At 34.5% G+C, this 15,757-nt stretch overlaps 1 protein-coding gene across 3 annotated transcripts in view; it reads left to right on the plus strand.

Moving 5' to 3' along the window:
* Positions 1-15,757, plus strand: part of SEMA3D (semaphorin 3D) — a 224,489-nt gene that overhangs the window by 168,182 nt on the left and 40,550 nt on the right. For all 3 annotated transcript variants that reach the window (XM_055590094.1, XM_055590096.1, XM_055590095.1), the window contains 3 exons: positions 8,873-8,987; positions 10,187-10,256; positions 13,009-13,153. In XM_055590094.1, the coding sequence (XP_055446069.1) occupies positions 8,873-8,987; positions 10,187-10,256; positions 13,009-13,153 (330 nt within the window). The remainder of the gene's footprint in view (positions 1-8,872; positions 8,988-10,186; positions 10,257-13,008; positions 13,154-15,757) is intronic.

The following is a 15,757-nucleotide window of genomic DNA, read 5'->3' on the forward strand; positions in this document are numbered from 1 at the left end:
GTTTGAAGAAGAAAGCAGTTGTCAGTAATGTCAGATACTGACATGTCTGACATTGTCAAGTATAATTATGACTAAAATTCAGGTACTAGTTTTGGCAGTAAGAATATAATCAGTAACTTTTGCCCAAATGATACAAATCATTTGCCCAATTTAAAGTGAAATCTAGGCTTACATCTCTGCTGTACTTTTTTTCTAGCTCAGTTTCTTAGCCTAGATAATGAGGACACTCAATTCTTCCATGACTGGTTTACCACACAAATGAAAGGCTTGAATGAGATCACATGAATTTGGATATGACAGATACAGAGGAAAGTACTAGAAAACAAGGGATAGTTATACAGTGTTCAAGCAGTTAACCATCTAAGAGATTGACATGTAAGTAATGTGAGTACATGATCATACTGTTTTAAGTTACATGTCAAAAATCATGTATACACACATGTCATATGTACACACTTTTGGAGTCAGATCAATTAACTGCTTAGGAGTGTGAGATACTAGTGTGTGTATATTGTGGGGGGTTTGATGGTGGTGAGAGGCAGAGTAGTTACTGAGAAAAGATGATGGTATTTTACTAGTTTTAAATGTTAAAATTATGATTATTACTTTCCCATCATTTTTAGCAATATTTGTGCTTTGAGAATGGATCTTATTTCTGCATAGAGTCAAAGAATTTGCAGACATCTCCTGGTGGCTCAGATGGTAAAGAATCTGCCTGCAATGCGGTAGACCTGGGTTCAATCCTTGGGTTGGGAAGTTCCCCTGGAGAAGGGAATGGCAACCTGCTCCAGTATTCTTGCCTGGAAAAATCTCATGCACAGAGGAGCCTGGTGGAGTACAGTCCATGGGGTCACAAAGAGTCAAACATGACTGAGCAACTAACACCCACTGGTGAAAATTATGTGAACAATTTAAACAATGCAAATTTTAGACAAGAAATAGGAACGAGAGATTCACTAAATAGTAAAGAAACTCACCTAGAAGATAATTTCATAGGGTGCTGTTGATCAATGACAGCCTCAGGAGAGTAAGTACCTTCATTCAAAGAATCTCTTCAAACAGAGTATGATTATCATTATAAATGGCAGTAAATCTAACGAATCGTTTTCCAGTAGTGTCACTACATTCTAGTCAAATACTTATTCAGTTTTCTCAAATTTAAAATAAGGTGTTTAGCCTAGAGTGTTTTTTAAAGTCTTTGCCAGGCTCTATTATTCTTGGATTTGAACAGTCAGTATTTTCAAGTACTAAATGGTGCACCTTATACCCTGGACTGCTCTCATGATGGTAAATTACACAAATCTTTGTGGTGAGGTAATAAATGCTAACTGAAAGAGTAGGTGAAACTGCATGAAATAAACCTTCTGAAAAGATTTATGTCTATTTACTTTGCAAGCTAGTCCTTTCTGATGTGATGTTTATTACTGTGTGTGTGTGTCTGTCTGTCTGTCTGTGTTTCCTTTCAAAACCCACCTTGTAATGTATGGAAATACCAGTCAGGTTAGTGGAGCTTGCTCGCAACTTTCTGCCTCAAGTTTGTTTTGCATTATTTTTGGATTCTATTCATTTAGCTTACTTATGCTAGCCACTCCAGATTCCAGCTGCAGGTTGTGCCAGCTCTCTTTTTGTCCTGTGGTATTTCCTTTTGTCCACGCCAGGAATTCAGCTTGGATGGACCTTTCACATAACTTGCCTGGGGGTCTAATTAATAGCCCTTTTGCTTCGATTCTACTTGCATTGTCTATTTTGATATATGGTCCTATTTGGACAATTACTGCCTTTGAAGATTTGTGTTTTTAGGCTGATGACACTTTCGTATTTATTGATCTCCCTCTTGGTTTTTTTGTTTTGTTTTGTTTTGTTTTTTGCTTACTTACAGCTTGTCACTTACAACCTAATGAGAGATTTAGAGCCCAGAGTTACAGATGTGCTTTTGCTTCACTTCCATCTGTTTTCCTGTCAGAAATTCCTAGGCAAGGGTTTATACTGTTGGCTATAGCTTTTTTACTTTTTTTAAAATTTAATGAATTCTGATCCTACCTGAAAAAGACTGCAGAATGTGCCTAGATATGCCTAAATTTAATCTGTTAAATCTTCTTAGACAGTGATTTTTTGAACACAGTGTATTACCCGAGTCCTGCATTTCTAATAATCTTTTTGAAGTAGTTAGAAAAACATGTTCTCCATTTTGGTTCTCCAACGACAAATCAAAAACAATCATCTCTAAACACTAGAGTTCTTTTCAAAAGAAAAGAAAAGAAATTTTTTTCTTGAAATCCTATTCAGAAGTTATCCCTTCAAAACCACCATGTTCAATATCTGTCATCCAAGTTTTTTGTTTGTTTTTTCTTCTCCCCTTTGGGATATTCAAGTTTCCCTAGTTTTGCTTCTTTTACTACCAAGGTATTTCAAGATTATTAGTAGATAAATAGAAGACTCATTATTATTTTCCTTTTCTGCTTTTATTTTTAGTGGTCATAACGTGTTTTGCATCTCTATGAAATAGTTAAAGGAAACACAGTTAGGACATATTGTTGAAGAAGTCATATGCAGAAAAGGAAAGTAAAACATAATTCTCTCATTTGATTCAGTGGGTTTCACGTCACTATTTTCCATGAGTTATTTAATGTGTTAGAATATCCTCATTTAAGCTCTTCCTCGCAGTATAACAATGTATTTTAATATATATGGTATGTCTTTCTAATTAGTCTCCTGGGAATCTTACTCTGGTTTTGACTTTTTATTTCTACCACATGATGATCATAGTTTCAAGCTTCTAAATAGGCCATCCTGCATTTGGATCACCCTTATCGTTATTGACATATATAGCCTATTTAGATCATCCATATTAAGTTTACCGTTCCTAAATTTTGTCCCTAGAATAATTCAGTGAAGAGTGAGGCACCCAGAGAGAAATACATTGAACAATTGCTCTGAAATGTTAGTTACTATGATCTTATCTCCAGAATTTCCTGGTGCATATGGGTGATTTGAAGCTATATCTCAACACAAGATTATTTAAAACCTGCAAGATACAGCAGTTATAAATGACAAATCAGATACAGAATATGAGTGATGTTTTAAAATATTATTCAACAGGCATTAAAGACACAGAAGTATTAACTTGCCTTAATATTTTTGAATTTGTGAAAAGGATCAATAGAAAGCCTGTATGTTTGTTTCAATGTGATAGTGTCAGTTATAGAAAAAAAAAATGTTTTGTATTTTAATATTTAGATCATACTTCAGAAGAAAGTGGGTAGTGTTAGTTCAAGATAAAATCTCTGAGTATAAATGTTATTGACGGCTAGAATGGTGGAGAGGGGTGCACAAACGTGCCTAGATTATGGTTTTTAAAGTGCTTCAGGGAATTGCATTCTCTTGTCTGCACAAAGATGCAGGAGAGTTCCGTTAGGCAAAATAACTTTTAATCAAAGGCGAATTTATAACCTCTGACTTAACCATCAAACTGTTTTTCTTAAGTGTTTAAGATGTTTATTTATTTGAAAAGTCTGGTGTCCTTCAAATTTAACTAATTAATATGGTTACAGATTTCTGAATGCACATCTGTATTTTAATTGAATACACTGTGTTCAATGTTCACAAATGTCTTGGAGATTTCACTGATTTACAGAATCTTGAGGATTTAAGAGCATAGGAGCTGAACAGCAGTTAATACACTAAGAGCTTCTGTTTCTCAGTATAAAGGTGAACATGACAATATTTATAAAGTGTTGAGAGATCCTTGGAAAGGATGTTATACAGAGATAAAATCATGTTTAACAGATGAACCCAGCATAGTGACCTAAAGGTCAAAAGATACACTCAATAAAAGTTCATGTGTGACAGCTTGTAGCTACTCTATGTGTCCATGTAAGATTTATAAGGACTTGAGTTTGCTGTGACAGAAGAAGGAAAATGGAATCACCATTAACCTGCCTCCTGGCTGATCTCCCCATTAGGAGATTCCAGGATTAGAAGATCATAGTATTTTATAATATGCAGCTATCACCCAATCAAATGATTCAGAGATACTCTATTTTAAACTACACAAAGATTGTGAATTGTTTTTCATTTTTAAAATTTTTGGTTTTCATTAATCACTTTAAAGTTAAGAAATATGGCAAACATGTAAAAAACTATAGAGAATGAAAAAACAGGCACCTTCTACACTCACCACCCACATTGTACACATGTGGTTGGGCTTGTTTACATTTAATTTCATTGGTACTTTCATCTGCATCTTTGTGGAGAGGATGGCAAGGCTCTTGGCAGTCTAACCACAAAGAAGCTGTGGAGTGGAAACACAGAACTGACCAATGACTAAAAGCTGCTGATTTTGACATCTCAATAATAAATCTACAGTGTTAGTGAGATAGTTGTGTTCTTTAGAACCTCACAAAAATAAGCAAGGAGGTGACAGTTTAGTACAAAAGTGGTTACTTCCCTTTCAGCCCTCTTCTGGGCTTAAAGTTCTCAGGGGGGATTTTGTGGATTTGCAAACAAATCCAGAGACTGAGAGCTGGCCCACAAAATCAGTCAACTGACACTTCTCTGCAGGAGAAATACAACTCCTTGTGAACTGAACTTTGCCATCCCAGGTCATGCTTCTGGATGTCTGTAAGAGTTACTATCCAGTCATTAAATGCTTATAATCCATTCCTGAGAGCTATTATCCCAGAAACTATACTTGTTTTCCCGTTGACAGCAGGTGGCTTTCATCTTTGACCTGGATTTTTGTGTTTGTTTTTATCTTTTTATTCCTTGAGAGGCCACGCATGGCGGCTCAATGGGTAGGCAAGAACCTTTAAAGATTCTTTTGCTCAAAGGACTGCAGTTTCTATTTGTCAGATTGAAAAAAAAAATATTCAGGTACAGTATAAATCTCTTTTCTTTTCAACAAATTTGGAGCTAAGAGAATAGGTAGAGTTTTTGATGGTTTGTCTTAAAATATGGGTGATAACTGCAAATATAAAGAGGGACGGTGTTTGAAAATGAGCCATTTCTTGTCACTTTTATCTGATATTATGTTGAAAAGAGAATGTGATTGCTCATTGTTACGATGACATAGTAATGTGTACAGTGTTAAAGGAATGTTATGGAGCAAATGCTTGATACTATCTGCTTATTCACTTAGCGAAATCATTTGGATAACTGCTAGGGGTAAAGCAGTGAACCAAACATGATCCCTGGTATTGTAATTATGATAGTCGATCTGTTTCTTCATGCACATTGAGTCAATACTATTTTTAGTATTAATTATTGGCTCCCAAAATGTACAAATATAAGTGATGACACTTTTATAAATATTATAAATATGTAAGAAGAATGCATTAAAATAGACTTTAGAGTTCTGCTTAGTACAACCTAGGCTCTGCTAAAACAAAACATATAAAGGCTAGGTGTGAGAATTTAAAAAGACTAAAGGTCATTAGAAAGATGAGATAACATGTTTTTAAATTTATTTAAAAACTTTCTTTCTGAATAATTACAGATAACATCTTTTTTCACAGGCATTATACTGTGCATTATACAGAATTCATTATTACCTTAGGAGGAAGCATTAATATTGACATCTGGGTTTATATTAAGTGATCTGAGAATATTAGCAGTATAAGTAAAAACTATGTCTAGGAAAATCTGCCTTTGTATCTGCAGACATTGGAAATCATTTAATAGCTAGCTGAAATATTTTTATTATTGAGCAGTGATACTCAAACAATAGATGCAGTTTCGATCCCTGTGTCAGGAAGATCCCCTGGAGAAGGAAATGGTAACCCACTCCAGTATTCTTGCCTGGGAAATCTCATGGACAAAGGAGCCTAGTGGGCTACAGTCCACAAGGTCGCAAAGAGTTAGATACAACTTAGCAACTAAACAACAAGAGTTCAAGTAATAGAGGCACAATATACGAAATATAAATTTAAGAGCAATTAACAGTCATGTTTGCTTCTAGAGGATTATTATATAAAATATATTATATATTCATTTTCTTTCACTTCTTTGCTAATTAGTAAATCTTTTAGTAATTCTTCATTATGTACTAAATTATATACAGATGCTTTGGTCTGGTATCAAAGCCTTCCTTGATCTTACCCCAGTTTACTTTTTAATATTTTCCTCTATTTCAGTTTATCCCAGTCTTTATCTAAACCAGATTTGTCCTTGTTCACCTTACCCATCTCTGTTTCCCCAGTTGTTCTTTGCCCCTGGTTTCCAACATCTAGAATATTTCCTGAACCAATCTCTGAATGTGTGAATCCACCTGTAATCTTAGACAATATTAAATCTTAGTGAATTCTGTCCTTGTTTTCCTAACAAATTTCAGAGAAGGCTCAGATTTTTTGTCATTTATCTCTATTTTTATCTGTACTTTTTCTAAAGACTTCTGTCAATTTTATCTTGTATTTTTATTCACTAATTATTCAACATATTTTAATAAATACCTGACAGTCAGGATGTTAGTGGTATATTTGGAGTAGATGCTGGATAAAAAGAATAAGAATACATTTTCTGATGAGAATTTAAAACTCTCAGAAAAATCAACTAGAAGTTATTTTGCTTTTTATTATTGCCATGTGTTAATAGTTCTATACAGCGTCAGTGGAAGAATATTATTGCCAGAAAAATCTTTTGTTTGTCCAAGTTCTAAACAATTGCTGTGGTTACCATTGTGTTTCTATTTTGTACATTTACATGTATATGTATAATCAGCCCCTAACACACATGAACTCAGCTACACACATTTCAAGGGTAAGCTCACATTGAGGGAATGTCCTGGTGGTCCAGTGGTTAAGACTCCACACTTCCACTGCTGTGGGCCCAGGTTTGATCCCTGGTCAGGGACCTAAGATGCCACAAGTTTAACCATGAGGCCAAAAATAAAAAGGAAAGGGTAGGTTCACACTCACTTGGAGTTATTTAAAACTTATAACATTGAGACAATGTAAGCTGTGAGGTGTGACATTTTGTTCATTAAGTGCAAACTTGAGTTCATATTGCTTATTGATTTTGAATGTATTTAAAATTTTAAATTATTTTTAAGTAGTTTGTTATAAACCTAAAGAATTCAAGCAAATGATAATTACTCATCTATATGGAGCTATACTTGAACTACTTCTGCTGTTTAGCAGAGATGGATGTGAAACACCATTCACTCACTCTGGGTGTCACAGTACACGCTTGGTGTTGGTTATAAAGACGGCTCTCGTCTCCAGTCTCAGGGACCTTGCTTGCCCTGTTAGCTCTGCCATAGATCCTTTAGCCTTCTGAGATTTGCTCTGGTCTATTAGGACATCATCTGAGAATCTAGATTTCCATATTACCCGTGTTAAAACTCAAAGTGATCTCTTTCTCCTGCCCTCCCTTTCCTCTCCTACTCTCCTTTTCTTTCTTCAAAAAAAGCAACTATTTATTGTATGACTTTGAATTCTCCTGTTTGGAGTTGTCATTTAGATGCTTTTCTCTAAATTAATTTTCAGAGATTAAAGAACCACAGAGAAATTAGTTCTAGATATCCAGACCTGAAATTTGATAGTGAGCTATTTATTAACTTCATAGTAACGTAGCATGAAGGACAAATTTTTTTATATAATTTATCTTTACATGGAAATATAGTAATGGAAATCATGGCTTCATAATTTTTGGAAGTCAAAATTAAGTACTGAATGCATTTATACCATGAAAGTCTTATTTATGTATTATAAGCATAGCAGATTTGGTTGAGCCAAATAAAATAATCATATTAATTTTAGTGTTCACAGGGACATGTTAAATTAAAAATAAGAAAAATATCTTTTTATGGTGAATTATTGAACAGCATAACCCTGTTTATTCTCCCTAATTGATTTAAATGCCTACATCTTGCTAAATGTCTAAAGAATATATTTTTTCAATTTTTTACTGAGGTATAATTGGCATACAACATTAGTCACAGGTATATAACATAATGATTTCATATTTGTATATACTGTAAAAGGATCACCAAAGTAAGTCTACTTAATGTCCATTATCATATATAGTTGCAATGATTTTTACTCTTAGCAACTTTCAAATATGAAATACAGTATTATTTATACTCACCATGCTGTATGGTATATCTCCACGTCTTATTTTATAACTGGAAGTTGGTACCTTTTGACCCCCTTCCCCATTTCACTCACCTTCCACTAAAGAACATGGTTAATGAAATATTTCAGAATAAAATAGTGTGGAAAAACATCAATTAGTATTTAAAACAAGATTGCTTTTATATGTATGCTATTATGTGTATGTTACGTTGTCTTGCATTTAATTAGTAGAGTACTAAATTTGGAAAAAGCTATTTTTAGGTCATACCAAAGCATATTTCTAAAGGATGCAAATAATTCATCTAAATCATATGACTAATGTACAAATCAGTGCTAACATTTATTGAATACAAGTTGTCTGGCCTTTGCTAAGCACTTGACAAAATTTTTTCCATTTAATCATCAAAATAATAATATCTCAAGGCATTTATCATATTTTGTCAATGAGAAAACAGAGACTTGGAGAATTAAATTGCCTTTTGTAAGTCATAGAGAGAAAATTGGCAGAGATGGGAGTTGATTCCAAGCCTGTATTATTTACTGTTGGCTTGCATGCATCTGCTCATTCAGCAGAACTATGGTGTTTACACTGTACATTAAACTGTGAAAAAAGCATTTAATGTTGAAGGACAAAACTGCCTTTTCCCTCCTTAGAAAATTCACAGAGGAAAGCTCTTGAATTGCTTACAAAGAGAGTAAGCAATGACATCAATAAGACACTGCCTATAGTAACCACCAGTTTTAGTTGGTGATAAAATCATGTTGGTAAATCTGTATCTTATTTTTTCTTTTTCTTTTTTCAGAATGATGTAGGAGGACAACGCAGCCTGATAAACAAATGGACCACTTTTCTCAAGGCCAGATTGATTTGCTCAATTCCTGGAAGTGATGGGGCAGATACTCATTTTGATGAGCTTCGTAAGTCACATGTTTCTTTTCTCTTAAAAAAAAAAAGGAGTCTTACTGCCTAATTAAGTAATTTAGCATATATTTTATTTTAGCCCCAAATACCTGATGATAAAGCCCAGGACAGCTTGCCGGAGTGGTACTTACTAAATTCCCACACACAAAAGAACGTGGGTGCACATCATAATGAAGCAATTCCCTTCTTTGTAAGTGTCCTCAAAGTTATGATGGAAACTAAACTGTGGTCAGAAATGGACACTTACAAGCTCTGGGATCCCACAGTCGATCCATTCTTCATGCAGTCTTTTATCTGGAAGGAGCCGCCAGCTGTAGGTAGCAAGAATGTGGGCTCCTCGTTCTATAGATAGAGATGCCCTCTGCTGGAGATGCCCTGCAGATCTGGTGAACTCTGTCCCTTCTGACTTTCTAGTAAAAAGGATATGCCAAGAAGCATTAGATTCTTCTCTTTAATTTCGCCTCTCTACTCCTCTGAGTGTGATGCTAGAAGGAATTTGTCAGTTGTATATAAAGTTAGTATCATTAGCTTTTACCTTTTGAATTTTTTGTGTGTGGTTTTGTCATGCAATGTAAAAATGATATCATTGAATAATTTTTGTCAGTATTGGCATTTAAAATATTAAAGTCTATGTTCAATATTCATGGATGATTTCTCATGCTGTATATAAGCATGCACACCTCTTAAATAATATTTTAAGGGATGTTATGTACACTGCTTTAATATCAGTGTTGAACAAGTAATTACACAAGTAATACTGCACAAGAAATGCACTGCTCCAGCTGTTTTCATAGTTACCAAATAGGTAATTGAATTACTAACAAGCTGGTGCAGTTACAAGAAAACACCTTGTTTTAACACTGGAGGGTAAAAATAACCCATTTTTACTTTCAATTCTCCATGAAGTCACATACAGCTAATAGGAAACAGACACGGAGCTTATCAAGTGAGCCATCCCATTTACAGGTGATTGAAGTAAACACCTCAGAGGTTAAATGTTCAACACAGTGCCAGATAGCTAGTGAGAACCGGACCTTTCCCCTTAATTTCTTTTGTCATAAGGTAATGACTGTCACTGTTATCTTAATTTTACATACTATTTAGAGTCTCAGAAATATTGCATTATTAAGGAAAAAGCAAACGTGATATTGAGAAATACAAATTACAGTGAATCGTTATGTTTTCCCATTAATAGAAGACATTTACTTACTCCCCACGAGAGATGAAAGAAATCCTGTAGTATATGGAGTCTTTACCACAACCAGGTAAGTTAAAAAAAATGCTGTAATCTTTCCAGAGAATTGATATATGTATGTAAGAAAATAGTTCTATGTTCTCTTTGCCCCTTTCTTTTGTATAAAAAAATACACATTTTTTTTTCATTTTACTTTTTCATATAGTGTTTCCTAGATATCAATGCATAAAATGTCTCTGTTCTCTTTACACCAGCAGAGCATCCCCTATACTGACCACCACAATTTATGTAATCAGTCCCCTGTACAGACATTTCCATTGTTTCCAGTCCTTTGCACATAATACTTTGGGGACTAACTTTGTACATATGCTATTCCCTGTAGGAGCGAGTATATCTCTGTGAGCTAAATTTCTAGACTAAAATTACTGGATACAAGGGCACATGCATATATTAATCACAATATGTTGGTCGAGCTGCATGACATAGAGGTAACACTAACAAAATACAAAATACTGTCCAGGCTCTAATCAGGAGATGACACTCTTGACTTTTAGAATGTCTTCACATGGACTTACTTGCACTTACCCTTTACAAAGATGGGAGAGTGGCTATTACTATCACCACATCATCATTGCTCTACTAAGTTAAGCAAAGGAAGTCAGTATTACATGTGTTTGACTGAAGAAGAGTAAGTAATTGCTAGGACAAGAACTGAAGTTGTTTTCCTAACTTCTGCACTTGTATTCTTATCTTCCTTCTGCTTAATGCTGTCCTATATTGTCATTGAGGCTCTGTGACTTCCTTAAAAGTTCTCCTAGCAGCCATGAAGCATTCTCAAAGAATATTTGGACCTCACTTGATCTTATTTAATGATAACTTTATTTAACTCAGTAACTTAGAAACTTACATTTGACTCCATTCCAAATGCACTTTTATTCTTGTTGCTTATTACTGCCTATATTACATTCTTTGAAATACTTTTCACTTTTCCCATTGTGCTGCTATAAATCATTATGAATGTATATTGATTGCAGTATTGGAGGATTAATCAGTGTTGGCATTAGCATTGAACAAGTAGTCTTCCTGCCTCCTTTTGAATAAATTATTAAAATATTTTGTGGGCAACATACGTTTTCTGAGAATTTACTGTCATTTAGATCACAATACCTTAAGTATAAACTCAAATGGACTTTTGGTTCATTATAAAATATAGGGTGGAAATATTTAAATATAAGAATAGAGAGGATATGCTCGGAAGCTGCTATTTTGAACTCCATTTTTCTGCTATTATAATAATTTATATCATAACTAAAAAGGTGCAGGAAGAGCACGTGCCTGTAGTTATTCCAGAATTTAAACCCTGGTTCTCTTGACATCTTTTCATTCACAGAACTTTCTTTGAAGTCACTGTGCGTTTCACACACAAGGCATAGACATGTGCCGGGAAAATACAGCCCCAAGATAGTTCTCTTTTTCTACTATCAAGTTTTTGCCCACCCAGAGTGTGAAGTTACAAGTCAGCTCTTTGTTCTTGGTGTACTTGATTATTTTATTTTTAATGCTGCCCTGACAAGTGAGGTAATGTCAGGATGCAAGTTACATCCTTGGTCCAATGACAAGATGTAATTAATCTGCAATAACACCAATACCATTAAGCATAATTCCTTTAAAGTATCAAAGACAGATCATGTGATCTTTATAGGGGTCATCATTTCCCTTCCTAGCAGCTAGTTTTCTCCAAGTTGCCTGTTCACCATCAGATTCCAATGCTTCCCATTAATGTCATTCCAAGAATTATTAATGATTGAGTTACTCATGTCAGAGAATCCTAAGCTCATTTGTGTAGTGCCAAGCTGAGCCTCTTCGAGTGTAAATGGTGATCTTATTTTTAAGAACACAAATCGTTGTAAGTTTTAGATTCAGAGAAATATCTTTTAATTTCTAGAAATAAAACAAAAATGAAATGTCTGCCAGTGCTAACAATTTTCATCATCAGTTTGAGACAATGTGTTGAATTCCCATGGAGCTTTTCTGCTCCTGAATTGGATGTCCCCTTCTTGTGTAATCATGTCCCCTTCCTGTGTAATCGTGATGAATTTTAAGCATCAGATAAATTACATAAACTCAGAAATCCAAAAAGGGATTAAAGATATTATTTCAGTGTTTTTTTTTTTAATATCTATTTATTTGGTTGCATCAGGTTTTAATTATAGCATGTTCGATCTTCTCTGCGTCATGTGGAATCATTCATTGGGGCCCACGGACTCTCTAGTTGTGGCCCATGGGCTCAGCACTTAATTAATAAAAATTATATGACAAAATTATTAACAGCCAGTATTTATGGACATTCATTTTAAGAAAGCAGATAAACAAGATATTTCCATACCTAAATATTCCTTTTTATAAAAGTAGGTAATGTAACTCTTTATTTTGTAAGTTCCTTAGAGAGCATTATGCTATAATAACTTCAAATAAAATTCAAGAGTATGTGAATAAATGATACTGTTTCTTGCATAATCCTGTCTATCCCCCAGTTTTTCTAGGTGATTCCTATTTGTCCATCACATATCAATATAGACGCTGTCCACTCCTTGAAAACTTACTAGAGACCCTTGTACTGGGTACCCATCTGCGTGTATAGTTTACTATAATTACTATAGTTAAACTATTGTTTACTATAATTACCTGTAATGTAACTGTTATCAAACCTTATTCAGGATTATTTGGCTCTAAGCTCCTTTAAGACATAGGCCCATTTTGTCTGCAGTACCTGTCAGATAGAATGGACCAGCGAATGACTGGATCCTGTTGCTTTCTTTCAGCTCCATCTTCAAAGGCTCTGCCGTGTGTATGTACAGCATGGCTGACATCAGAGCAGTTTTTAATGGTCCCTACGCTCATAAGGAAAGTGCAGACCATTGCTGGGTGCAGTATGATGGAAGGATTCCTTATCCCCGACCTGGCACAGTATGTATTCAACTTAATGATCAAAATATTATTTTAGGTCCATGTTCTCTTCCTAATTCTAATAAACTATGTTATTCACCACAGCAAAATGCACTGTGGTTTTAAAATAACTAATTATTTACAGTGATGTGTTAAAATGTCTGACCTTTACTGGAACTTAACATTTTTCTTTTGAGTAAGAATTATAAGTACTACAGCAAATAATGGGCTGTATGGTAAGGAGCAAACTACCCTGGGAATATAGTATTTATCCTCAAATTGTCAGTAGAATTGTCAAAATGATTTAATATCTAGAATAACAAATATTCCAACTTAGAAGGAAATGCAAAGTAAGTATTTATTCCTCACATACAACTCTGCATGTAGCTAGAGTCTTCTAGTCCCTATTTCTATTTTAAAAAGACTATACATCACTTATAATTGTTCATTTAACTTATATCTTCTCTTATTCTGCATTCATTTTTATTATGTTGCACCTTGGAATTTATTTTAGATGTGGAAAATACCTAGGAAACACTGAGTCCAAAATTCTATTCAAACAGCATAAATCATGTTCGGAACAGAGGTGAAAAAAGTACAAAATGTGATTTAGAGTTTATGCATCTGTTTAAAAAAAAAACCTTTGTAGTTTAAAATCTGTATGTACATGATAAATGGAAGGCTTTTGTTTTGTTGATGTGATTAAAACAGTTATGTTACTATTTTAGGACTGGTTAATTGATCTAATAGAAAGGGAAAATGCCTTTTAAAACAGATTAATTCGTAATAAATATTTCTACGAAGAGCACTAAAATAATCATCAAAATCTCAGAAAAGTTACTGATTTAACCCATCTAATTCTAATGACTTTTATCTTTTCACATGTTTGTTCTTAAAGAGGAAACATCTGGTAGCCAGGCTTTCTGAGTTCTCTTTTCATCTTCCTGTTATATAACCTAATTAAATTGGGGAAACATAGTTTACTACCATGTCTATTTTCCCTTTCAAAATTCCTCAACATAAATTTATTTCACGGATGTTTTCTGGACTGATAAGGAGTAATCACAACTTTGGAAATGAAGTTCTGCATGTAACATTATGGTTTTCAGTGTTCACTTTTTAATTTTGTTTGAACATCATAGCTGTACTTGCTTGTTCTGTTGTTTTTTTTTTTAGACAGTAACATAGGGTGTAGGCACTCTTAGGGTGTGCAGGTACTCTTCTAAAGGCTTTACAAGTCTTAATATCATCTTTATGATGACTCTGTGAAGCAAGTTCTATTGTTATTAATGTCATTTTACAGACAAGCTATATCAGACACAGGTAGGTGCAGTAACTCGCCCAAGGTCACGAAGTTTGTGAGTGGTGCAGCTGAGTTTTAAACTCAGATAAACCTATTGGCAGAATCCAAGCTCTTAGTCCTTGTACTCTGACACTATATTAAAAACTTGTTATGTTAAATTATATCTATTCTCCTCTTGCATGGGAGATCTTTTACTGGATATACATGCTATATATATGTATACATAGATATAGGGCTTCCCAGGTGGCCCAGTGGTAAAGAATCCATGTGCCAGTGTAGGAGATGAGACATGGAGACACAAAGAGTCAGACACGACTGAGTGACTACACACACACACATATATAAAGCCCTATATGTATAGGGCTTCCTTTGTGGATCAGATGGTAAAGAATCCACCTGCAACGCAGGAGATCTGGGTTCGATCCCTGGGTGGGGAAGAACCCCTGGAGGAGGGAATGGCTATTCAGTCCAGTATTCTTGTTTGAGAAATCCCATGGACAGAGGAGCCTGATGGGCTACAGTCCATGACGATTGAGGGTTTTTTTTTTGTTTTTGTTTTACTTTGAGGAGGATAGTTAAACTAAATTTCCTCTAGCTGAGAAAATCTTACGACATATGCTCATGGTCTCATAGTTTGTGAAGTGAGACTAGGATTAAATTTAGATTCACGTAACTCTAAATCAAATATCATTAACCTCCATGCCATTCTGCCTTCAAAGTGATAAAATCAAACAACCAAACAGAACCTTACATTGTTTCTCCAGGGATCAGTCTGTTCTCTACAAAAATAATAAAGTGTTGAAGCCGCATTGCACTTGTCATTTCTTTTATTGTAATTCAGGGAACATGACTTACTTTAATCAAAAGCATGCCTGAATAATTTGCTTTCTAGGAAATGTCAGGAAAGTGGCTTACTAAAAGCCACTTTTCACTTGTTAAAAATTTTAAATAGATTATTTTTAAAACTACCTTTGCAACTTATATTTTCTCAACCATGTTGCTATTAAGAATTCTAAATTGTTCTCTCAACAGTGCCTTGTGTTGACATTATCACTCCAGTAAATACACACGGGAACTTTCTGTGTGCCATAGCTACTTATTTTTCTTAGTTTAACAGACTTTTGTACTTCCTGTGATAAAAAGTCAAACCTAAACTCCTAGCCTTATGGTGATATCACTGCTCTACAATGTTAATGAGCCTGTCAACTCAAGAATACACAAGATTCACTAATGGAATTCCTTCACTTCAAGTGATTCTTCTGCCCTCTGGTGTCCAAACAAAATCTCTGAACAAATTATATTTTGTTCAAATGGGCCTTTTC

The sequence above is a fragment of the Bubalus kerabau genome, chromosome 8 (assembly GCF_029407905.1).
Source record: "Bubalus kerabau isolate K-KA32 ecotype Philippines breed swamp buffalo chromosome 8, PCC_UOA_SB_1v2, whole genome shotgun sequence".
NCBI lineage: Eukaryota > Metazoa > Chordata > Mammalia > Artiodactyla > Bovidae > Bubalus > Bubalus kerabau.